Source organism: Pangasianodon hypophthalmus, chromosome 21, assembly GCF_027358585.1.
Source record: "Pangasianodon hypophthalmus isolate fPanHyp1 chromosome 21, fPanHyp1.pri, whole genome shotgun sequence".
NCBI lineage: Eukaryota > Metazoa > Chordata > Actinopteri > Siluriformes > Pangasiidae > Pangasianodon > Pangasianodon hypophthalmus.
In genome coordinates this window covers 5,731,566-5,757,888 of record NC_069730.1, presented here as the reverse complement: position 1 = coordinate 5,757,888, position 26,323 = coordinate 5,731,566, and the positions used below count along the sequence as shown (strand labels likewise).

Sequence of the window (26,323 nt, the reverse complement as noted above, 5' to 3'; positions counted from 1 at the left end):
GAAACCATTTTGCATACAGCGGGGAGCTCTACAACAAAAAACAACATGAAGTTCAGAAGTTTGATATTATTTTATTTTCTACTTATTAGAGTAAAATGCTCAATAATCTGGAATATGAAACCTTGTCCCTGTCCTGGGCCGGTTTGTCTGCTGTGTTTATTCAAACCCCTTCTGGGGTTTTTAAAAAAAAGAAAAGAAAAGAAAAAGAAGCACGTGCTATTGCAGTCACATGACGTCGTGTGGTCACATGATCTTAAATTTCTTTCTTTGCTCTTCATTAAAGGCTACAGGAGATTGAAGTAAAGCGCGGAAATGGCTGACAGGCAAGAAAACCAAAGGCTTTTAAGTGAAAATGGACATGATGGTGGAAGCAGAAGACGCATGTCCCCGTTTTGTGACCCGAATCATTTACTCCACCGAATTGTCGTCCTTGTTTTTATGTGTTTTCTGGGATTCGGTGAGTTTTTTTTTTCACTTCACTAGCAAACAGTCAGCCTTGTTACTGAGTAACAGAGTTGTGATACTGGTACACTTTGCTGAAATTTGTTGTATTTAGTGCTAGATTGTATCCTATAATCTTTCAAAATATAATGAATTTTCTTTTTCCTCGGTTTCAGGAAGCTACTTCTGTTATGATAACCCGGCTGCTCTTCAGAAACAAGTCATCCAGGTTAGAGTGCTTCTTTATCTGTTTACTAGCTGTGTGAAAGCTTGTTAATATGCCCTTTACTGAGTGTTTCCTGCTTTATCTGCTGCGCCTATCTTATTGATTTCTCATGCTTTCCTTATGGGAAATCCTCTTTTAAGGTAGGGATTGATTTAAGGTGGAAGTGCACATGGTGCTGTTGTTGTGTATTGATTTACTGATCTGATCTTAAGCAGGGTGATCAGATATTCCGAGATCTGACGTGGGACAGGGGTTGGGAAGTTCATTCTAAACATGACATGGCTGACATATCAACAGAAATAGCAAGCTCTTAACAACTGTTGTAACATTATCTTAAAATACCCAAATTCATCATTCAATCTCACATCAGTATGAATCATTTAGTGATGCTGTTGGGGGAAACAGCTAGGACTTCTGTCAAAACCTGAATGCTATGTGAATCTACTACAAAAAATATGTTTAATTTTGGTGCAAATTTCCAGTTATCCATATAACAAAGGTGGAGCTGTTTGGTGAATACACCTGGTGTAAGCCAATCAGTATATGCTGGTTCAAATATGCATAGATTAAGCTCATATGGAAACAGTTCTACCCCTGTAGAAGTTAGTAATAATTAAAATATACAGATGCTGATGCTGTAACTAAGGGCTTGAATGACCCTTGGTGTAGGACTACTGGATCTAATATGCTGCAGCTAGAAATCTACCTTGGAAATATGTTATAAAAATGGTTGTGCTTTTTGGCAAGAACATTAATGATTCACATTCCTTGTTGTGCACTATATGGCCAAATGTATGTGGACTCCTGACCACTGAACTTCCCATTTCCAAAACCATGGGCATTAATATAGAGTTGGTTCACCTTTTGCTGAAGTAACAGTCTCCACTCTTTGTGAAAGCTATGAGGATTTCTGCCCATTCACCCATTCACCCATAAGAGCTCAAAAGATTGGGCATTGATGTCTGGCAAGAAGGCCTGGCATGAAGTCGGTGTTCCAGTTCATTCCAAAGGTGTTCAGTGGGGTTGAGGTCAGGACTCTGTGCAGGACACTTGAGTTCTTCCACTCCAACTTTGGCACACCATGTCTTCATGGAGCCCGCTTTGTGCACGGGGACATTGTCATGCTGGAACAGGTTTGGGCCATTTGGTTCCAGTGAAGGGAAATTGTAATGTTACAGCATACAAAGCCATTCTAGACAAGTGAGTGTTTCCTGTTGCAGACCTGTTAAGCCAATGAATTATCCAAATAGGGAGTAAAACACAATGAGAAATTGTTAACGATGGGGTGGTGTGACGTGTGCCACAGTGAAACAGAACTTTCCTTTAACAGCACATCCTGAAATTTTGTTCTTGCTAGCTAACATTTGTTTATTAATTAAAGAGTGACCTCATACTTTTTCCTTAGTTTATACTTACAATTCATGCTTGTCGAATGTACGTAAAACAGGTTCCATCCCCTCACCAGCCTGTCTCAAACCCCATCCCTCCCAACCCCATGAAGTTAATGAGGCAAAAAATGCAGCTTGTCGTGTTACCATGAAACCGGAACAGCTTTATCTCTGACTGTTACAAAGTGCTGACATTGAAGAATTCTTCCAAAAATGCAAAATAAGCGTCTCCTTACAGAAAACGTCACCATATCAAAAAATGCACATTTTTTGTTTGTTTGTTTTTTTAATCATTTTATGCAGAGTGTCAGCTATACAGCTCCCTATGTAAGTTGTTAATGAACAGCATAAAAAGGGATACGAGAAGTTCACATGTATGTATGTTTTAGTTTCCACCACTGCTGCAAAGCTATTAACAAAATCTAACAGAGGTGTCTTTAATTTTCCCTTTTTTAAAGTCAGTTTTTTGTTCATGGGCTCTTATGGTTAGCCAAGGCTTCCTGTTTCACTTGAAGGTATAAACATGCAGAAGGTCAGAGAATGAAATGAGATAAACGGTAGTTGACCTCTATGGCTTGCGCAATAATGTCACTTTGTAAAGAATTTCAATAAAAATGGTGAATCTGTATGTTTTTGGGGTAAACTTTTGTTCAGGGAGCAATGATATCACAGATTGTATTACTTCCTAAGTGAATTCACATAAAAAGTTTCTTGGTAGAGTCTCTTAGTACCGTAAGGGGTCTTTTGATGGTTGAGGGATCAGTATTTCTCTCTTGTAGGTTTTGCATAAACCCTTTTTAAGGGTTCCTCCATAGGGACAAGCAGAAGAACCATTTATGGTTTTAGAGTTAATGTTTTTCTTCCCCCTCAAGAGAGTTTGGTAACAAAAATGAATAGTCATCTTTGCATCACACATTTTGCACATAACACATCCAACCTTTAGTCACTCGCTAGATAAATGTCTTTTTGCTGCCTTCTAAACTAGGCTTTCATTGCTCAAAATTGTTGCTTGCCAAGGATCATGGTAGTAATGATATTTTAAAGTGTATGTGATTTGTTGTTTTTGTCTATGTAATAGAATGGTAGTGTGTTGATAGATCTGTGCTTTATATGTCTTTTTTGCTGCTGTCACTCGAGAGATATAAATATTATAGTGAAACTTACCCAGGATTTTGGCCTTAAAAATGAAATCTGTCTAAAACTCCAGCTGCTGTCATCAACATTTCTGGCATTGAGCTGTTGAATTTGTAATGGAAGATGACCTAATGCTCTCTCTCTCCGTTTATTTCTCCCTTGATAGGATATGCAGTTAAACACCTCCAAATTCATGCAGCTTTATGCCTGGTACTCATGGCCCAATGTATTTCTCTGTTTCCTGGGAGGATTTTTGTTGGACAGGGTATTTGGCATCAGGTAAGTCCCATATATTTGTATTTAATTTTACTAATTGTTGAGCAATACATTGAATACATTGAGCAAAATCCACAAAAACATGATACAGCAGCTGAGAAAATGTGTAGAGCATAAGGGTTAACATGTAGTGCATATGTTGTTGTAAATTTTCTATATAGTATTTAAGTATATGTAGTTTTACTCTCATTGGTTCCTGACTTTTTGGACGCCCTGTAGATTGAGCAGATTAAATAAATCACAAAAATTTCAGGTTCATGTATGTGTACAGAGTTTTTTTTTCAAGATCAGCTATAAAGTTGTGCTCTACATCTCACATTCAGTGGTAATAAACCAACCACTTACCTTTATATGATTTGATGATTTTAAAACTGTAAGTTGCTCTAGTTTGACTTTATATGCTAGTAAGGTTGTCAGTAGGAATTATATGACCCTGTTGATCTTTCTAGGTTGGGGACAGTCATCTTTGCACTCTTTGTGTGTGTTGGGCAGGTAGATACATTTCCAAAATTCTTTTTTTTAAGCATGTTTTTTGTTTTTAAGAATACTGTTTTTCCTGTAAAACTAATCAGTCAACTCTTTTGATACGAATCATTACTGCTGCACACATGCATTATAATACTTGTATTAATATTATAATATTAATTAATATATTATAATATTATAATACTATAATATTAATACTTGACAAACATTTAATATGCATGGACAACTATTATTGTGTAGTTGAAAGATGAACATGATTTAATTCTAAAAATCAAAACATCTTGAACTTAAAATTATACTCTGTATGCTCCATAATCCATAATTATTAGTATTAATAATTTTGTCTCTTTGCTATGGAGCTGAAATGCAGAATGTTTACTTAATCCTCCAGACCTGTGACAAATTAAAGAAAAAAAAAGTAAACCTACATAAAGTATCTTGTATATTGTGTTAAGACTTAGTACAAAGTGCCAGAGCAGCTTCACTGCACCTTGGCATATATTCTACATGTCTCTGAAACTGTCTTTGAGAAATGAAGCACTGTTCTTCCAAAAGATATCCCCTGCAATTGGTCTTTTGATGATGATGGTGGTGGAGAGTGATGTCTGACACATTGCTCCAAAATCTCCCATAGGTGTTCAATTGGGTTGAGACTGAAGGCTATAGCATATTGCGCCATAGCACCACTTGCACCATTTTCATCCTTATCAGATGATTCAGGTGCCTTGCAGGTGGGGGTGGAGTCATCCTGAAAGAGACCACTCCCATCAGAATAGAAATGTTTCATCATAGGATAAAGCTGATCATTCAGAACTGCAGTGTTCATCTGCAGTGACCATTTTCAATAAGGGACTCAAGCTGTGTTTTTTTTTTTTTTCCACATTAAATTGTCACTTGTCTGTATTTATGTCCATATGGGAAGAGCAATATGTGACAGTACAGCCCTGTTTGTACGTAGTCTCCTACTGTTGGCTGCGTAATAATAATATATTTTTTTATTTCTTTATGATTTTTTTTTTTTTTTTTTTTTTTTTTTTTTTTTTTAAACAAAACTGTACAGTTTCATAACATGATTTTTTTTGCAGGTCATATTTGCCCTCGGTGCTTTGGTCAACCATTTCTGGTTGATGGAATTTGGGCGCTTTGTTTTTGGGTAAGGTCCTACTACTTGGAGGAAACGTCCACTTTTTAAGTAGTGATGACTGAATTACTGTAAACATGCTTTTTCTCAATATGCAGTATTGGAGGAGAGTCTTTGGCTGTGGCTCAGAACACATACGCAGTGAATTGGTTCAAAGGAAAGGAGCTTAACCTGGTATTCGGACTGCAGCTCAGCATGGCGAGAGTGGTGAGACAAGATACATGGGTGGCTTTTGAAAAAAAAAAACTGTGTATAATTAGTTCTGTTTTGGAGACCAGTTTAGTCTAATTTTAGGCTTGGCTCCCTGTTAAAAAATCCTAAATCAAAAAAAAAAAAAAAAAAAAATTCCAAAAGACATAGGCTGCAACTTGGATGTTTTGGTTGCTATATTGAGTAAAATATGTTGTTCTAAAAAAAAAAAAAAAATTGTGGAGTCAATATGAAAATTATCTACTGTTTTGAGACCATTTGAGCCCTTCATGTACTAAATGACTGTCCTTTAGTTCTCCATTAAAAACTCTAAGCTTCACTTACAAATGCAAATATTAGAATAATGAACAAAAACTAGGACGCTTGATAGGATTGACAGAAAATAAGGATGATTGCATTATTTACCTTGAGAGTTAATTGTTCCCCAATAGCCTGTTAACCTTGTTTGCATGTGTTTGATTCCTTCTAGGGCAGTACAGTGAACATGAACATCATGAGCTGGGTGTATGATCAAATGACAGACTCACTGGGCTACACCGGTCACTTTGCTCTCGGAGCTGCGCTCATGATCGGTATGTGGCCCGTTTTCACTGTCAAGCAACAACGAACACCACTGATTTAAAGCATTTTATTAACATAAAGGATCCTGATATTTTTGTAGAACTCCATAGACTTGAACCCTAGCTTAATCATTTCCATATACTTGAATGTATTTAGGTTATTTATATTAAATCTGTGCTCATCTATACTGTATAGATCTCACTCTCAAGCTCATCGACATTATATCAGGACAAACTCTTTGCACTGGTTAGTGTGTTACCATTTGAAAAACACTTTCTGCCACATTCATATCATCTGATGCTCAATCTTTAAAATTTGAGTCTCTAGTTACACTGTCAGCGAGGGCTTGTTTGGAATGTAAAGCCGTTTTTCATTACTATGTACAAAAAATGAAATCGGACCCTGTGAGCTGTCACGTCATTGAGTTTCCAGTTTCACTTCTGCTCTGTTACTCTTTCGTCTAATGCTACTCTAATCCAGATAATGCACAGCCTAGTCCTTTTCCCTTTTCTGCTTAGGAATTCATTTTGTAAAGTTGAAGTTTCCCTTCTCTTTTTATCATTAAGCAGTTCTATTTTAAATGGCTTTTCATATTGCACTTCATTCCCTTAAACTACTGGATGTGGACAGAATTTGTCTATACTTTCCAGTGCGTTTCATTTCACTTTCCAAAGAAACAGAAACATGGTATATTAAATAACAATTTGTGTTGTACTCCATGCACAGAAGCTCCCTGTTGCAGTAAATATCCACCATGAAAAGTAAGCGTGGTGAAATTTGTGGCTGTTTAGCTGATTGTATCTAAGAGGAACTGAAGTGTCTGTGTGTGTGTGTGTGTGTGACTTGTTTTTCAGCGGCTTTGACATGTGTCTTATCTCTGATCTGTGCTCTCCTATTGGCCTACTTTGACAAGCGGGCAGAGAGGATTCTCAACAAGGAGCAGGGAAAGACTGGTCAGTTAACTGTGTGTTTTTATGGCTGGTACACTATAAAAATCAAGGTGTTCGATTGCCTGTCTGTAGAAGCACCGCTTACACATGGATTGATAAACAACGTATATTCTGCTGATCCTAGTGCCTTTTTTTGTGACCGTATTACATTCAGCTTGGCAGTAAGGCTTAGGACCCATATGGGACATAATTACAGTCTTTCCTTCAACCTTGAAAACTTTTCATACCTCCTTCTATATGATGCTGTCAATATGACGGCTTAACAGGGCATTAAGTGCTGTGATTAGAAAAGGGAAGTGATCTGGCTTTTTATTATTTGTGTGCGTGTAGGTGAAGTGATCAAGCTGAAGGATGTAAAGGACTTCCCTTTTCAACTGTGGATGATCTTCATCGTCTGTGTGGGATATTATGTGGCCATCTTCCCCTTTATTGGCTTGGGACAGTAAGTGCGCACACACACACACACACACACACACACACACACACACGTACTTTGCTTTTCAAAGTAATGTGAATGCCTCAGACAACAGATGTTTGAAATGTTTGTTATTACAAAAATGAACTGGGAATGTATTAGTATGTTTAATGTGTACACAGTCAGTTAAATGTGGTTTAAGAAAGGAGATGGTTTAAACATGCAACTATATATGGAAGTAGAATAGTGGCTGACTACTATTTGAAATTTGTGGCCCAAATGGTCATTAAATTATGCTCTTGGACAAATACAGAAACATTATATGCTCCCACAAGCACTAGTAAATTGCATAGCAACAACAGTCTCATATTGTTGTTCTCTAAACAGCAGCACTCACCTAACAGGCATGTCTTGCCCAAATGAAAAAATAAATAGCCAGTATTCTGGCTCCAGGCTGTGAAAACTCAATAGTCCAAGTGGGTAAAAATCCATGTAATAGCCACAGTGTGGACAAACAAAGCAACAAACAGATCCACCGAGGCACCCATTGGTAAAATGTCAATAATCATTTAGGACATGGACACAGAAGAAGCCTAAAAAGGGAACTGATAGCTGTTGGTTCAGGTTTATATGTACAGCAGCTATTTAAAAAAAAGAAAGAAAGAAAACAAGTTGATTTATCAATTTGGCAGACTGGAAAGCTGCTTAGCTGATGGCCAAATCCAAAGTTTGTGCATTTGTCTATAGTCTGTTGACTTTTTTCTGCAGATTGTTATTCAATCCCAGCTAGCAATTTGTACTCAAAACAAAATTGCCCATCGGCAGGAAATGTTCCTGCCCATTTGTTCTTTTCTATTAGTTTTTTTCCAGTTGTTTTGATACCCATTTGTTCAGTGGGTATCAAAACAACTGGAAAAAGACTAATATGTTTCACAGGGGTATCAAACATAATTTCTGCCTGGTCTACATGAGTGCCAGAAGGTTAAAAACTAAGGCTGTTGTTGTTGTTGTTGTTGTTGTTGTTCTTCTTCTTCTTCTTCTTCTTCTTCTTCTGACATATTCTTATAAATGCATCTATTCAGTTTATCATATTTATGTATTTTTGTTTCAGAAAGATAGCAAAAATTAATTTATTCACATCATAGCTTCTTTACTGTAACAATAAAGAGGAAATCATACAGGCTTATCCTTTCTAAGAATATATACATGTCCTCAGTCTCCAACTTCTCATGTCTTTGCTCTCCATGAACGCCATTTTTCTAGGTTGCTGCAATGGTTAATGTAGTTTGACATTTGGAGTCAGTTAACGCCAGACCATTTCTGAAGCCTTTTTAAATATGGCACACAGCAGATGTGCATCTATTTTAATCCCACGTGCTTTGTTGCATTTCTTTTAGCACTCTCTCTATTTAAGTCAATAAAGATGCATTGACACTGTATATGTCCAGTTTCTGCATGCTATGAAATCATAATAAATGATGACGTTTGTGTAGGTCAAAAGTAGCAAAAAGAGTTTTTTGAGACCTCTTTTCTGGCTGTCTGACTTCACTCTCTCCCTGGAGTATCAGCAATTTCCTTCATCTTCTGGGGCTTTAGACAGATGCAGACCTGAAGCCATACTTCCTGTTCTCTCCCATGCATACAATTTTTCACCTAAAACATATACCTTGTTTAAAGGTTGACCCTCTGTATGTTGAATGTTATTTTTTATTCTGTTAAAAGTGTTTTGCAAACCACTGACAGTTCATTTCATTTGCTACATGAATTTGCTTAATTAATTAACTAATCAACCAATCAATCAATTAATGAATTAAGCTAAAAGTGCACATATTTCATATGGCATCAGGAATAAGGATCTAATAATAGTAATTACTTTGTTATACAGTCTTGATTTGTCTAACTGATTTATCCACTCCTTTGCAGGGTTTTCTTCATTGAGAAGTTTAACTTCACTCCGACCCAGGCAAGAGCAATCAACAGGTAATCTTGCGTGGTAATACAATATTTTGTGACATGAGTGGCAACAGAGGATTTCTAATGGTGGATTGCTAATTTTGAGTCAGTATGCATAATAAGGCATAAAATACTATGTTGTTCCAATGAGGCCATTTTTCTTCTCTTTCTATTCCAGCATTGTGTACATCATCTCAGCTCCAGCCTCCCCTGTGTTGGGTTTCATGGTGGATAAAACGGGCAAGAACATCACATGGGTTCTGTGTGCTGTGGTCACCACGCTGATTGCTCACATGATGTTGGCTTTTACTTTCTGGAATCCCTGGTTTGCTATGGTAAAGCCTTTGTGCAATCTCAATAATTAACTAGATAGGTAAAGTTTGTCACGTCACAAACTTTGATGTTGGCTTGACAAAGCCAGTCTGAAATTTTAAAACTGTTTCATCAGCTTGAAGGTAGTTTGAAGTTGAAAGACAGAAAGTTGTGCTGAGTTTGGTGAATGTAGCATGAAAGGTTTAGGAGTTATAACAGTCTAAAATTTTCAGTGGAAGTCATTGGGAATTTTGGCCAGTTTGAGCTTTCTTAATGGGAAAACCATAATTCTGTTCAGTTAGAAAAGTCAGCGCACACTAAGTCAGAACAGGCTGGCGGTCTGTGGTGAGTTAGGAGCATGTAGCTTGAAAGCTCTAGCAGGAGTAGCGTTAGAAATTTTGGGTGTCAGAAGAAGAAGAAGAAGCTTAAACAGCAGAACAGAATGTTGGCTTTCTCAAGCCAACATAATTAATTAATTCATCATTGCAGTGGATCCATGTATCCCAGGAACACTCGATGTGAGGTGGAATTATACCCAGAACGGGATGCCAGTCCATTGCAGGGATAATCTCAATTATGCATCTCAACAGCTTTAATAATAAGCACAATATACCCATTTTTGATAGTATTTGTAGAGTGAACCTGACAATCTTTTTAAGTGTACATTTTAATTCTTCTCCATAGGTCCTTTTGGGTGTGTCATATTCACTGTTGGCCTGTGCTCTCTGGCCAATGGTGGCCTTTGTAGTGCCAGAACACCAACTGGGCACGGCATATGGATTGTAAGAACCCGACTTTACTTTTTTGCTTTTATTCAGTGCTATGAAGTTCCTCTTGATTCCCCCGATGGATATGAAGAGATTACTGAAACTTTACTAGCTGTATTTGGTAAATGTCTCTAAACTATGGTATCATATAAAGCTTAGTCAACTTTATCATCTATTCTGTTTCTCTCTCTCTCTCTCTCTCTCTCTCTCTCAACAGTATGCAGTCCATACAGAACCTGGGTTTGGCACTTATCTCCATGGCAGCAGGAGCCATTCTCGACAGCAAGGGTTACCTCTTCCTGGAGGTCTTCTTCTGTGCATGCATCTGCTGTGAGTGACAATGCTGTGTGAACACTGAGAGGCTATATATACTGTATGTGTGAAGCCTGTCATCAGTGTGTATTTATAAGTCACTGGTGTAGTACACAAAGTTCCTTGATAAAATTGCATGAAATTTGAGAACCACATCAACTCTAGTACTTCAGATTTGTTTTTTAACCATCTGCTTTTAGTCATCTGGTAGATGGTGTTCAGGGTGACTTACAAAAAGTTCTGACATCTGATGCAAATATACAGTGTACTTGGAGAATGTATAACGTTACACCTCCATTTTTCACAGCATGTTGCCGCATGCTCTCTTTTCGCCACATATAGCTATTTCTATGGATTTGATCATAGCAATTGAGAATATTTCCCCCATCCTAAAGCTCTCACAACATGGTGGAAACACTGAGTTCCACAAATTGAACTTTATATAACTTTTGTAAAAGGTAAAATATGTGGCTGATTTTGCTGCATCTTTGCTGAAAGAATCTCATTCCACCAATGTGGAACCAGCACATGAAAGCAGGGGTACATCCCCTGAAGTCAGACCTTTCTTGCACCTCACAACACAGTGTATATGGAAAATAAGAACATACAGTGCTCCCTAGAATTATTGGCACCCTTCATAAAAAATGAGCAACAATTATTGTATAAAATAAACAGTGCACACGATCATTAAAATGTTCTAACAAGGGATTATTTATCTTTGTTCTTATAAAAATCATTCTTATGAGAATAACTTTGTGACTTATTTTTGAGGGAAAAGACTGTGCCAAAAGTATTGACACCCCAAAGAATTTATTTCAACCAAATGCACTGGGGGAGAAGAATTTTTTTTTTTTAAATATATATTTGCTCTCAGTCCCCAGGAACTCTGTCTTTACTCAAATGTAAAATCCTTTTTGCCATCCATTATGAAAGATCTTTCCTCAAAAGAGACAGATGGTGTTTGACCTACACAAATTGTGTAATGGGTATAAAAATACGTACATAGTTAAAAATGTCATTAAACACAAACAGGGCCATGAAAAAGATGTTTCACATTTTTCATATTTGTAAATTTGCCATGTGTTGGGCCCATGATCACAGTCAGGAGGATGGTGAAGGAAGGGAAAAACAGCCCAGTTTTAGATGATAACAGTTTTAGAATTGCACAGAACATTGCACAAAATGCAGCACCTGAACTTCACCAAGTGGCATTGTGTGTTGTGGTCAGATGTGACCAGACAAAAAAAAAAAAAAAAACATCAGCCATGTTTGGTGACAAAAGGGAACCCTACTGAACTGTTCTGAATTAAAGAGGGAAGCTCCCATGCACAAATATAAGAATATAAAGGAGCTTAAAATGTTCTGCACGGAGAAATGTCCCAAGATCCTTCTACAAGTGTCTCTAAACTTGTTAGACATTACAGGAAGAGACTTAGAGCTGTTACTCTCCCCAGGGCAGGTGTCACAAAATACTATCAATACCTATTAATTGTATTAATATTAATTGTAAGGGTGCTAATAATTCTGAAACCAGTGCTTTGTAAAAGAAAATGCACTACATAAAAAAAATTGTGCTTAAAAATATGCAATGTATCATATATTTGAGCTCAAAATATCAGTTATTACATGGTCCTTTTTTATATATTCATTTTTGCTCATTTTCCTCAAGGGTGCCAAAAGTTCTAGTAGGCATGGTACATTGAGTTGTCAGTTTATTAGGCACTGTATAGGTGTAATATTTTGTTCTCTTTCAACAGTGGCTCTGATAGCAGTGGTGATGCTTTACTTTGCGGACTTTGTCCGAGGTATGTTTGACAGGAAGCTACGTCACTCAATTTCTAGCACTTCACCAGAATGATCTGCCTCATTATACATTTCTCACTCTCACCACATGTTTTTAACAAGGTGGAGAACTGAACCTTTCGGCCTCTGCCCGAGCCAGACTCCAGAAGGGCTCATCTGCTGAGTCAGAGTGAGTTCATTACGGTCTGACCTCTTGAACTTTTACTATTTCCCTCATTACAGCTTGAACTCTTAATGATTTCACCACTAGGGTTATCTTCATGCTTAGGTAATGCAAAGTTATGCAGATTCAGAGTCAGGGCCATGTTAACTTTCTACAGTAATGGATTTCTATCAGATTTTGAAGAGTTTATTTGAAGGTGTTTTTTGTTAATAGACTTGAGGGAAAACCCAACTCTGTGCCATACACTGGAATTGGAACTGAATAACTTAATAATAAGCTCTGTCCCCAAGACCTGCAAATAGAAATAAGGAAAACTGATATTTTGAAACCATTACAGTGTATATAAAGTATAAAGTGTGAGCAGGCTAAAATACAAAATGCCAGTGTTGCACATCATGTATTACATCAATAAGCTAACACCTGTGGCATACAGTACTTATTAACAAGATGCCCTAACAAGACCCCCTATAATCACCCAGTGGATATAACGCATGTGTGTTGTACTGTAACAAAGCCTGTGTGCTGTGTTCCAGGTGATAGCTGTTCAGTCCACTGGCTCCACCCTTCCTGCTGTGATCTGTCTCACTGGACAACACTCCCTGTCAATCACCCACCAATGGGCATTTCTGCACTACTTACTCCTCTTCGTCACACTGACCACTCTAATCCCAACACAGGGGTATAGGGCCCGCTCAAATAGCCTTCTACCCGCAAATAGAACTTTTAATAATCACTGCTGTGTTAAAAGTAGGATTGGGATATTGTACAGGCTGAGGAGAGGAGGATGGATTCGATTTGGCTGGTTGGGTCATGCCAGAGAGGATGTCCTGCCACTCTAACTCCACCTCAGGGCAGCTGGCACTCAGTCATGGACACTGAAAATACAACTTCCTTTTTACTCTCGGTATCATTTAGCGCCGGTTCTTTCCACAGACCTTTGCACTGGTGAATCTTCACCCACTGGAAAACTTACTGGGATGTAGCTAATGCTTTCTATTCACGGGTTCACAACACCCTACATTTTGGTACCTCACCCCCTGTGAGAAGCCATGTTGTGGCTCTTCTGACTTTTACATGACCTCACTTGACAGATGAGTCGGGTGTTTTTATTCCTGGTTTTATCTTTTTTTTTTTTTTTTTTTTTTTTTTTTTTTTTTTTCCCTTTTAATTATTATTATTATTATTATTATTTTTAAATATTAATTATGATTTGTTTTCTCTCTTCAACCTAGGGTGCATTGCTTTCAAACAATTTTTAAATTTTGTTTCACTATAAATAGTGACCTTACAATTGCATGTAGAAATCAACATGCGTAGTATCTATTCCACAGTATTTATGTTCTCTGCGTATAATCTACATGGTATTGATCAAGAAGACTGGATTTTTATTTGCAGAAAACTGCAAATAATATGACAGTAATTATACAAGCTTTATATTTTTTGTTAATTGGAGCAAAAAAGATTTCTAGCATATCAGCAGTCTTTTAAATATTTTAGACTTTGGGACATTTACCATGGCTGTTTGTCAATTTGGGAATTTTCTTTCTTTCTTTCTTTTTTTTTTTTTTTTTTTAATTTGTGCATCCCTGTTAAAGTTCCTTCAAACTTATTGCTTTACTAACTAGCTGGCAGAAGGAAGTAATGAAGATAAATCAGCCCTCATGTTAGATGTAATAATAACCTTAAACAGCTTCATCCTTCTTATTTGCTGTAGTGGTTTCTGGATAGGTTGTACTCCTGAAGGCTTCTTGATTACTAGCTAAGAAACTAGGGTGTTCTAGGGGATATAGCTAGGGGATATAGCAAGGGGAAGTCAATGAGGGTGTGTTAATAACAGTAATGGAATGGTAACCCCCCCCCCCACACACACACACACACACACAAAAAAAACCATGTATCCAAGATGTTCAGTCATATTCGCTTTGGAATCTGACAAAGAAACTTTGTGATTTTTGCACAGAGCACTTATTGCCAACTGGCTTGCCTTTATTATTAAAATTGTAGTATACTTTTAAACAATCAAATAGCGTCTTTCCCATTCTAATGACTAGGATTGCTTTGCCATTGGGACAGTAATCTTGGATCAATACACTTTTTGGCTTCACACTAATCATTGCCAGTGAACTTCTTTTTGCCTTGTAGCATAATGATGAATGCCCAAACCTCTGACAGAATCTACCCTGTGTTCTGTGGGAGAGGAATAATAGTGGGTTGTTTTCAAACTTGTCAGTAGTCCCATTGGGATTGAGCTTTTATCTTGCTGTTAATCGTTTAATATGGAAACGAGTTACTGCAGTAGGGACTGTCTAATGAGTTTGATTAAAGACCTTTGTGAAATGTTTGTAAGCATGAGGGGCTCCCCATTGACAAAGTTTAAACCCTTTGATATGATGTTACTTGTTGAGTCATGTTCATGGTTCACACTGAAACTCATTGCCTCAGGAAGAGGGTCTGGATTAGATAGTGCAGCTTTTTGTATTCAAAGGTGGCCTCAAGTCTGATCTAGAGAAATTAAATTAATCTTATTTTTGTACTGTATAAACTATGAGGGTTGGAAGAACAAATAAAAGATAGTGATTTTGCATTGCACTGTGTCTTTTGATTGCTTGGTAGATTGTACAAATGCATCTTTTCTTATTATATTTAAAGCTTACTTTGAATTCTACCATTTCTGTGTGTCTCCATTTGCTCCCCACTGTGTTCTGTCTCTCTCTCTCTCTCTCTCTCTCTCTCTCTCTCTCTCAGGGTGCCACAGAGGCTGCAAATCTTAAAGAAGCAGCGGGAGGAGCAGGCTCATTTCAAACCCCTGTCCTCATTTGTCCTTCGTAATCGCTATCTCTCCAGACTGGGGGCGCAGGTAGCCCACACACAGGCTCACTTTTTTCTTCTGTGCCTTAGATTACACTATTTATCCTGTCCTACTACTTTAAACTTGGCATCCAAGTGTGCAAAAATTAAATAATCTTTTTTGTTTGTTTGTTTTGGATATTTTTGAAAGCACATTAAATTGCTATTTGACACCATATCTTAGTAGAACTAATGTCGCTATACCTACGTGCCGGCCTATTTTAAGGACTTGAATAGTCTTTTGTTTTTTATCTTAAACACTCAAGGGATGAATTGCTGGATGGCACTTTTAAATTCCTTCTTGTTTTTAATGTTCACATGAAAATGCCATTTCCTATATTATCCTACAGCTTGTTCTGACATACTGAATTGCTGTTTGACACAAAACTAATGATCATCATCTTAATTTTTCCTATTCTGATGGCATTTCTTTATTTCTTTGACTTGTTTTGATTAGTAAAAAGCATCTCTAATGTTTATCTAACACACTTTTGCTGTATTTGTTTCCTCAATGAACAGCTCCCAGACCACTACAACATCCATCTGTCCTCCCTTGCTTACAGAAGTTTGCTCCGATGATCTGCTCTTAAAGATAGTCATCCATTGTCTCACTGTGAACTAACGCATGGGCTAAAAAAAAACACTGCATGATGCTTTTGGTGTTTCTGTGGGGATGTAAACTGCACAATACAACCCTTTTTGGTTCAGGCAATTTTAAGTATTTATGGGCACTCTCCCTGTTCAGGTAATTCATGTCAGTTCATGTCAGTGTTCTATTACTTAGATTAACACCCAACACTGTTTATGGATTGTTATGTTTTTCACTATTGCACTTTAATCTGGTGAACAGAAATTGTATTGTACTTATTTTATGATTGTATATCAGGCAACACTATTTAATAAAGACATTTTTACAGTACATAAATCAGATACCTTTTTGTTGCAGTTAGTGCAAAAATGTACATGCCTACCTTATTTGTCATTAGTTAATGGACTTCTTCAAAGTTTAGCAACATCCTGTGTGCTCACTCCAGGTTTCTTGATACAGAAGCAAGTCTGAGACACCCTAAAATGGAGATTTCATCTATGGTGATTTGTGCCCTTCCTCTGTCAGGTACTTGAGATAACAATAATAAATTACACAATCCTCTTAACTTCTCTCTCCCCTTGAGTGGAGATGATGCGTTTCCAATTAAATGTGGCTGCAGCGTGTATAAGCTCCAGATAATTACAAACCAAACAGTCATTTCTGAGGTCATTATAAGAGAAGGATGGTGTCAACAAACCTCATTTCTAATCATATACAGAATTTTTCCCTTGTTTGCCATGCTAGGTGGGATTGTGCAGGGAGACTGTCAAATTGTGCTGGACTCAAGCCATATGTAGACTCCTGGTATAGATTGAATGCCATCTCATGCAACGCTGCCAATTTCCATCTCATAACCAGGATTTTATCTGCTGAGCTAAAGACACCGTCAACAGAAAAGTATCCTGTTGGGATTGATGGGGTCTAAATTTCACATAATAGAACACTCTTGAACAGGGGTTACAACAGTAATACAACTCGGACCACTATTACCACACTCCTAGACTGTAGTTGATTGTGCTGATTTTCATTGGCAGAGTCTGAACTTTCATTTTCTGTTGAAGTTTTTGCAAAAAAGCAGGTGAAATACAGCTTTAGGTTTACGTAAAAGCTTAGCATGACCACATAGCAATATCAATGCTAAGGGTGTGGCATTCCATCACAAAGTATACATATGCATATGCATATGAAAGAGGAAGTAGAGAGAAAATGGAATGTTAAAAGTTGTTAAGAAATTACCTTCAGAGATGTAATGTTTAGGTTTTTGTGAGTGCATTACTGGCATATTGCAGAATCCGGCCCCAGTCTATCCCAGTTTGCCCAGTGCTGATATTTTATGTGACAGGACACATTGGTTTTTCAAACATTACTTTTCTAACTTACTCCCCTATGGTTGATGGCTGACTTCTCTGAGTAGATGATGCCATTTTACTTGTGTCTGCACCAGTAGCAAAGGACAAAATGGACTAATATTTCAGCACTGAACTTGAAATGACTTACTGTCATAAAGAGGGACCATTGTTCTCACATTTATCCTCAGATAAATCCTATCCAAGAAAGACAAAACCTTTCTCTGGCTGTATAAATAACCATTTTGATCAGCTAAACAGCTAATCTTGGCGTGGGATGTTACTGATCTTCTTTAAACAGCTTTGATATGCTCAGTCAGAAAGCAATTGTTTCTTTTTCACTAGTCACAGTCTAGAGAGCCAGTCATAAATTAAGATGACACATCTTGTGTGTTTTTGGTTGTTGTTGTTGTTGTTTTCTCTCTCTCTCTATGAAACAGACCTATTTATGCAAATGGATAACCTGTAGGATTCTAATGGAGCAGACAGTAGTAAAAATCTGCTTTCTGTTTTCTTGTGTATACAAATCAAATCAAATACTGAAGTGTAGTTTTAATTCTGTGTTTGCTTGTCTGAGTCATAGTTTATCAGTGCTCGGTAATTGTTTAATGGTCTTGACTTTTTTTTTTTAAGTAACATTGCGTTGGGAACAAAGAAGCTACAGGTCTCGCGCTGACCATTTTAAATTTTAAATTTTAACGGTCCCAGGTGTGACGTTAAAATACTAGAAGCTAGTATTTTAGCTACTACAGTTAACTTATGCGTAATTATACACGTTTATGTAACCCATTTCCACAACACTGGGCTGAAGACCGATATAAAATGTCCTCTGACGACTGTGTATTAGCCAATTTATTTATTTATTAATTTTTTTTCTCGGGAGACACATTGTTAGCTGCTTAGCTAGGCTATCTCTTTGCCAAGTTATACCTAGAAAATGTGGTTTACTGCAATTTTAGTCGAAAAAGGTAAGCTGGTAATGTTTGGACATTTAATTTCCAAAACCTGTTTGTTTTTTTTTTTGTTTTTTTTCTCCTGCACCTGGAGGTGTAACGTTATCCTTAACAAACTGCTGAATTTTATGGCATTACTTTCATGGCTTTTTTCTCCAAGCTTTTGCACTTTTATTTATGGGTTCATTTTTTTCTTTGTCGTACACGAATATATATTTTTCATTCTTTTTTGTAGCCTAATAAACACTGGCACCATCAGCTTCTACCACTACTATAGTTTGTAAGCATGTATTTAATACAGAAACTGTGCTATGAGCTGACTAGCGTTCCGCAGATAGCTAAACTAATGGGTTAAAAATGATGTTACTGTAGTTTTGGTTCATTTCTTTATATTATAATATGCAGGTTATATAAGCTATTATATAAGCTATCAGGCTATAGGCTCCTAATACATGAATTAGTCAACAAATAAATTGAACCAATTGACTTGTTTATTTATTCAGTCTATTTATACATGTGGTATGTTTATATATAAGCCTACATAGGTTATTTTGGATGCTGTAAATTCAGTATAAGATTTGATGTCCTGTGTCAGCTGTGTTTAGTTGCAGCAGTAATCCTTGACGCTGATTACGGATCTCGGCGGCTCGCGAGGTTCTTTGCGCGCGCTTATAAAGCACGCACAAGCCGAGCCGTCTCATTGGCTGAGTGTGAGCTCGCGGAGTCGCATCTCCAGCCGCTTCCCGCCGCTCACGGTTTTCCTCCCGGATACTTTGACCGACGCGACACACGGGCATGCTGGGCACCGGCGATTTTCGGTTAGTGATTTTAAACCACCCGTGATCTCTGATGTGCGGATGTCGGGGTTATTATCGTGTCGTCTCGCGCTGTAACAGCGATAAGGAATGCGTGCAAGATAGAGGTGGATTTTTGGTGTGTGTGTGTGTGTGTGTGTGTGTGTGTGTGTGTGTGTGTGTGTTTTATTACGCCGTGTTCGGTGTTCTTACTCGCTTATGTCATCGCAAAGATCCTTAGCATGACCGAATTCCCTCTGTCTGTCCTGAGCTTTATTAACACCCCTAACTTTGCTGGTGTTTGCAGGGACGCTTCCCGCGGTGAAGGCGCGAGACTACGTGGCGAGACCGAGAGGAAGCGCTTATCTCTGCGAATCACACAGGTAAAGTCGAACAGTTTTACTCCGTGACTCAAAACACTGCCATTCCTTAGTAATTCCCAGAGCGTTTAAGGGGTTAAGATTCAGGACGTGCATCTCCAAGGTGCCTTTGGACTGGAATTACATCACTGTCGCCGGTTAGGTGTTCAGATAACTAATGGGAATGGTGCAGCTGCGTCATCGGCGTCTGTAGACTACAATCGTGTGCGTTTGTGTATGTGCATTCATACATAAAGGTCAGTCTGTGTTGTGTCTTGACACCCCATAGAGGGTCATCATGTGGCTCATTTGGGAGTATCATGTGCTATAAAAAGCGAAGGGAAATGATGCAAATGAAATGATGAATCTTGACAGCTGGTTACTGTCTCAAGTGATTACCTTGTGCACGTTTGAATTTGCCACCTGCGTGTCGTTTCAGCACCCTGGACAGAAACTACGCGCGCTCCCGCCGGGAACGCGCAAACTTGACACCTGATATGGCTGCAGAATTGGATGGATTGTAATCAGACCATAAAGACCATAAAAACCATGACAAAATGTAAAGTTTGTCGAGTGCAAGAACGATTATGAAATGACTGCCCTACAAACTAAATCCAGAACAGCATTTCAGATTATATGTACTTGCACGTGTAGCTAATCATTAAATATGTAAAACTATTTAATATTTATTAGTAGGTCTGTAAATTCATACAATGTGTGTAAGACTAACACAGTTCAGTTCTTCTGCAGTGGCGATCTTAGATTTAATGAACAGCTAGTACCTTTATTAGTACTGAGTTAATGAATGTTGTGTGTGTGTGTGTGTGTGTGTGTGTGTGAGAGAGAGAGAGAGAGAGAGAGAGAGAGCAGAGCTTGTATGCATTCGAACGGATCTCCCAGCACATCTCCTTAATAATTCATAGCAATGTGCTGTATTCAGCGCTTTAAAAATTGAGGTATTGAGCTCAGCCTCATGGCATAGATCGATCACTGTGATTGGCTGTAATAATGTTGCTATCATTGGGATATTTCCTGGTGCAAAGCTCTTGCTGGTTTATTATTCTCTTGGGATTAGTTTTTCTGAACATCATAGACCACAGTTGAGAGACCACTGAAGCCGAACATAGGCAACTGATCAGAATGCACAATGAAATATTTCTTAACACTATAAAACAGCAGATTTGTATAATTAAAGGGAGTATATTGTTAAACTTGGCTTTCTTCCCCCTATGTTTTGGTGGCTTTCAAACAATAAGGAGATGCTCTAGCACTAAAAAATGCAGTCTGTGCCTTGTTCTTTTTTTAGTTCATTTGTAAGAAAAATTTTTTTCATATTTTTACATATGTTCAAAATTACAGATTTATCTGCTACATGTGAGAAATACATTTGCATATTATTTGCAAAGTTTTTGGTGATTGTGCCATCATTGCAATCAACCTACAGTGCAAGTGAACACAACCTGATCGAAAGTACACAGTTTTGTAAGCTTACATTGGCTAGTGAACTCAACACTAACTCAAAATGATGAGTGAAGAAAGCCCATTCCTGTGAAGTGAAAAGTCTGGCAATGAGGAGGTTATTTTCCTTTGCTGTGGTTTTGGAGATAGAAATCAAGAGAAGAGGAGCTGCTTGTATGACTTGACTGTGTGCAGCCACAGATAAAATGGGACGTAACATCGCAAAGCTGAGACTGTCCCTAAAATAACCAGTTTACTTATTTTTATTTAAATTACAACTGGCACTTTGCCATCCATGTTTGTTTTTCTTGCTTGCTTTTCAACCAGCAACCTGATTGGTTGGGAGTTAAAACAGCGCTTGACGTTACTTTGCGCTTTTCTGTAAAGTTTGCGTTTTTTAAAATTTGAAATGTTGTGACCCAAAAAAAAAAAACGCTAGCAGCAGTCTTGTAGTCACTTCCCATATAATTACATGTAAAATGCGCACTAGTGGTTCTGCAAGCAGCTGAGAATCTTCCTGCTCAGGACTGGAACAGCAACACATTACCCAACAGTGATTTAATTAAGATGTCTGCCTGTACTGATGTGCAGACTGCTTTATTCCTTGTTGAACCTGCTTCTTGCTAGCTAATTTACTGGAGTAAACAAACATTACCTACCCATGTTAACGCATGAGTCGTTAACGTCATGAGTCAATAATGTTATGAATATTATGAATGAATATTATGAATGAATATTTAGGACTAGTGAGTTGGAGAGGATGAGACAGGCACTCTACAACACCTTAATAAACAGGACTTTCAAAGTAAAAAACAATAAGATAAGAAAGCACTTTTATGGAACATTTTCTTTGTGTGAATGACTAGTTGTGTGTTCAGTCTTACTTTTAAATTCCAAAATCATGTTATGGGCTAAACTGTGTTTTTGAAGCATAATAAGCATTTATAAAAATGCAAGTACAAGCGCATTGCCTTGTAAATGTCAGTTAATAGGCTCTGAAATGCATTATAAAGGAAAGAGCAATGGTGTAGTGGTGTGGAAAAGCCAAAAACCTCATTTGTGAGGTAGACAGGGAGACAAGTAGATGGGCAACTACAGAAAGAGGAAGAGAGAGAGACAGATATTAGATGTCAGAAATGTGTTCTGCTTCCCCAGTTGCTTCCCCAGGGAAAGCATATGAGTGTGTAGAGTGCAGCCGGGCCCTGTGCTGAAACAACTGACTGTGTCTTAATAAGCCAGCGGTGTAACAAGATCAGATCCATTGCACTTGCCTGCTTCCGCACTTTGACAGCAAAATAGTTTATTCTGTAGGGCATGGCAGCCGTCTTTTGCTTTTGTTTCCCACTCATACATTGGACGCAAATCCATCTCTTAAATACCAAGTTGTCTACAGCTCCTGCATTGATAATTATTTAAAGGCAGGTGGTGAATGATAAGCAAAGCACTTTTGTATCAGTGTGTAGCAAATGTTTTTGTTTATCTGCTTATATTGTGTATGAAATACATCAAAATATTGTATATGGTCCATAGGTGTGTTATCTAAATCAGTGTAATAAATCCTACCATTTTGATTAATACTGTGATTAGCATTTGTGGTATTCTGTGGTTATAATTATTGGTGTTGAGCTGCCTATGAAGACATCGCTTACTTATCAACTGCTGTTATGCATATGACGAATATCTTTAGAAAGTGTCTTTGACTTCCACAACTCAAAATAACAGTGTAGTAACAGTTTTTGAGTATTTGTGTAATACATTGTGGTTATTCATTCAACATATTAATATAAGCAGTTGGATACCACTGTAATTGTTTGCAGTTTGTTCAACAGCTGTTGAGTGCTAATGTCCTTATATGACCCCAAACCAAGAATTTTTGTATTCATCAGATATATTCTTGCATTAAAAAAACAAAACAAAGTAAATCAAACTTAATATCTTTCATAACATATGTATGTCTGTTAAGTTAGTGAGTTTATTAAACCTTTTTTAAAATTGTTGTTACTATTATTTTTGTTGCTAAAATGGTTGGTCAAGTTAAAACAAAATGTGTTTTACTCTTTATAAACCATACAATAATCGCTATACCTGTCAACTGCCGTTATGCACATGAGATAGCATTGAGCACTATAGCCTATGGCCTTTAATGACCCTAGATGAGCTAGATTTTTTTAAAAATAACAAAGTGCTAATTTAAGTACTTTACGACTTCATGAATGCATTTAATTCTATATTACATACACAGGCTCAAATTCATAACTACTGATCATTTGATTCATTTGATCATTTGATTATAATGTGTGTAGCATTAAATCTTAGGGTTCTATGGTATGCTTGGTGACCTATAGGAGCTCCATAAACAGATGGTTTCGATGACAAACCTTCCTCATTACACAAGATCTTCACCCTGAATAAAGCATCCTCATCTGTCATCCAACTCCTTCATGACTGCTGATGAAATTAATTTGAAACATGAGCACCAGTATTAAAATGAAAAGGCTTTCCGTCACCATTTCTTATCCCTTCTTCATCACTTGACACTGGTGTCAGATCTCTTTGTCTTATGTATATGTTTCTGAGACTTACAGATTGCTGATATGCTGATTCCATCTTACTTTTTCTGTATTCCTGTCACTATTTTAACTCTTGCATGAATTGTATCACTTTGGGATGCTGGTGCAGTTTCATTCAAGATGGAAATTGATGCTAAGTTGAAATGTAATGTACGATCCTGCTGTCCAACTAAATATTAAAAGTTTTTACAAATATTAATAATGTTGTCCAGATGAACACTGGTTTATGAGAAGAATATGGAAGAGTGGCGCTTTTGCTGGCATGCTTCTACTGACTGAATTCATTTTTTTTCAGTATTCTAGTTGTCATTTATCTTTTTCTTTCTGCATTACTTAGTGCAATTACCATTCGGCTTGCATGTTGTATTTTACTCTCCTCTCTTTAGACTGCTCCAGGACCTGCAACTGTAGTGCTGAATACTGTCACACTGCCACTGCTGCCCATGTAAATTGATTTCCAATATTTCAATTAATGCCTGCCCTTACAGATACAACTCTTTCTCCTGATTCAACATTTCCCCAGACCAAGCAATCGATAACATCAAAGCAACACAGCGCTGATCAGATAGTGCATGGTGATATTCCTTGGAGCACAGTTATAGTTTTTAAACGCAAAAACATTACCGTCTGTTTGTAGCTTGTAGTCAGAGGTGGTAGATGTGCACAATATCCTTCTCAAATTCTGCTAAAAGTTGTACAGTTTCAAATTCTTTAAAGTACTTCAACTTTGTATTAAAATAAAATTAGCACTGTAAAATGGCATTTTAATAGAACTGTGCGCACATTAGCTAGTTTACAGCAGCAATTCTTAATCTGTAAAATGCTAGCTAACATGCAAAAAGCTCTGAAGCTGAGTAGTAAATAGAAAAATGTTCATGTAGAACATGATCATTGCCTATGTAACATATGACTGAGTAAACCAGTTGGAAATACTGAGGTCCTGAAAGACTCCTTGATTGTGTTTGTGAACATCTCCTCACAAAGGCAATCATGGCAGAATCAGCTGCCAGCAGTTCCACCAATTACTACTTCTCTAGGACTTCTCTGCCAAAAATTATGAAGTATATAAAGAGGTCTTCCAAGATAGTGAAAGCTATGTGAGTCATTTAATAACTGATTAGAAAAACGTGCGAGACATTTAGTAACTAGTTGATACAGCCACATCACTTAGCTAGCCAGATATAGCAATGCTCTTCAATGTACCACCGACATAGACTGTATATAATGTTAGATAATTGCAGCTTATGATGCTGGTAAACTATTTTGCTAGCCAACTCTGGTTGATGTGGCTGGCTAAAATGTACATGGAAGCTCGATACAAAGCACAAGATAGTGCTGACATGCCATAGCTCTCTGCTGTTGTAAAGCTAGCTATAACAAACACGTACACACTGTCAGTCTCTCTCTGTCTCTCTTCCAACATGTTTTTATACATTATACCCTCCGCTTGGGGACTGGGGATTTGCCGTTCAATCAATGTCAGCATGCTCAGGCACTGAGAGTGCTTCATAAAGACTGAGGGAGAAATCAGTTTCAGAGCAGAACTTGACTGCATCTGGTTTCATCTTTTCTTATGGTGATGGGAAAGGTCGTGGTTATGAGCAAATCTGGATATACACTCAGGATTGAGGGCTGATGTATCCTGAATATGTTACTACTACAAAACCCAGCTTGTATTATTATTATTATTATTATTATTATTATTACAAATGTTTAACCAGCAAGAGATTCTGAAAGTGGGTAGTGCTTAGGTGGTGCAACATTAAAACATTACTTTAGCTTTGGTGTCTTCCTTCTTGGCGTATATGATGATATATGCAGGACATAGGCTATAGTGCTCAATGCTATCTCGTCATGTGCGTAACGGCAGTTGACAGGTATAGCGATTATTGTATGGTTTATAAAGAGTAAAACACATTTTGTTTTAACTTAACCAACAAAAATAATAATAGTAACAACAATTTAAAAAAAAAGGTTTAATAAACTCACTAACAACAGACATACATATGTTATGAAAGATATTAAGTTTGATTTACTTTGTTTTGGTTTTTTTTAATGCAAGAACATATCTGATGAATACAAAAATTCTTGGTTTGGGGTCATATAAGGACATTAGCACTCACACACATTTAGCTAATTTGGCACAATGCTCAATATTGTCATAGTTATACAATTAGATAACAGTAACAGTCACAGTATTTGATTAGGAAGGATTAGGAATATGCAATTTTGAACCCAAAAATTTTTTATTCTGTAGGTGTTGAAATAATTAAAATTCATCATCTCCACCCTTGGACATGCCACTGATTCAGTGCTATCATTCCAGTTTTCCTGGAACAGTTTATTTCCAGTTCAGGATGGCCTTGTCTTCAGAAATTACCAATATTCTGCAGGACTTCAGTAACCCTGAGAGCACAGAGACACAAGTAAATACATCACAGATAGGGCCTGCTGAAAGCTCTCTGCTGAGTCTGGGAGTGAGAGCTAGTCCATCTGCAGCATCAGGCAGTAGATTTATAGTCTACTTCATTTCCTCTTGGTACACTTGGCACTAATTGGGATGGATAGACTCTTACCTGGGTTAAATGATGTGGGGGTGATGTAGAAGGAAAACCAGAAAATGCTCTCATGTGAAACATTTATTATGCTTTGAGTAAAAATGTATTTTTTGGGGGGTTTGCTTTTTAGGAGGAAGGACGCAAGTATCGTCGCTTCTGCAACCACAGTGGTGGAGGACTGGGAGGACTGAAGATGGAGAGGTTAGACAGCTGTCTGTATAATCACGTTTAACCCACTTAACCCAACAAATGCTCAACAAATTCACAGCGTTATCCTGAAGATGACTTTTGAAATATAAGTGCACCTTGAA

General features: G+C 37.5%; 2 protein-coding genes across 4 annotated transcripts in view; both read left to right on the top strand.

The window, feature by feature from the left end:
- Nucleotides 1-218: 218 nt before the first annotated feature.
- Nucleotides 219-16,316, top strand: mfsd1 (major facilitator superfamily domain containing 1). 2 transcript variants are annotated; one of them, XM_026941491.3, is made up of 17 exons: nt 219-457; nt 618-670; nt 3,356-3,468; nt 3,915-3,957; nt 5,037-5,104; nt 5,191-5,299; nt 5,772-5,874; nt 6,718-6,816; nt 7,144-7,255; nt 9,152-9,208; nt 9,360-9,516; nt 10,178-10,275; nt 10,478-10,590; nt 12,330-12,377; nt 12,478-12,544; nt 15,284-15,395; nt 15,905-16,316. In XM_026941491.3, exons 1-17 carry the CDS (start codon nt 313-315, stop codon nt 15,962-15,964), a joined length of 1,557 nt encoding a protein of 518 aa, XP_026797292.1. In that variant the 5' UTR covers nt 219-312; the 3' UTR covers nt 15,965-16,316. The 2 variants fall into 2 exon arrangements, with proteins under 2 accessions (XP_026797292.1, XP_026797293.1); XM_026941492.3 differs by lacking the exons at nt 15,284-15,395; nt 15,905-16,316 and adding an exon at nt 13,072-15,125 and having other exon boundaries at nt 220-457.
- Nucleotides 16,317-18,933: 2,617 nt separating this feature from the next.
- Nucleotides 18,934-26,323, top strand: part of schip1 (schwannomin interacting protein 1) — a 308,678-nt gene continuing 301,288 nt past the window's right edge. The window contains exons 1-3 of one of the 2 annotated variants that reach the window (XM_053227587.1): nt 18,934-19,091; nt 19,375-19,450; nt 26,143-26,213. In XM_053227587.1, coding sequence (XP_053083562.1) covers nt 19,069-19,091; nt 19,375-19,450; nt 26,143-26,213 — 170 coding nt within the window. In that variant the 5' untranslated portion in view covers nt 18,934-19,068. The remainder of the gene's footprint in view (nt 19,092-19,374; nt 19,451-26,142; nt 26,214-26,323) is intronic. The other variant, XM_026941093.3, reaches the window with a different exon arrangement.

What these genes read in the sequence shown, in the direction of transcription:
- mfsd1 (XM_026941491.3), top strand. Translation starts at nt 313, where the DNA reads ATGGCTGACAGGCAAGAAAACCAAAGGCTTTTAAGTGAAAATGGACAT. An exon ending in TCTTTGTGTGTGTTGGGCAG is followed by an intron (nt 3,958 to 5,036) that starts GTAGATACATTT and finishes TTTTTTTTGCAG; the next exon opens with GTCATATTTGCCCTCGGTGC. An exon ending in CTGGGCACGGCATATGGATT is followed by an intron (nt 10,276 to 10,477) that starts GTAAGAACCCGA and finishes CTCTCTCAACAG; the next exon opens with TATGCAGTCCATACAGAACC.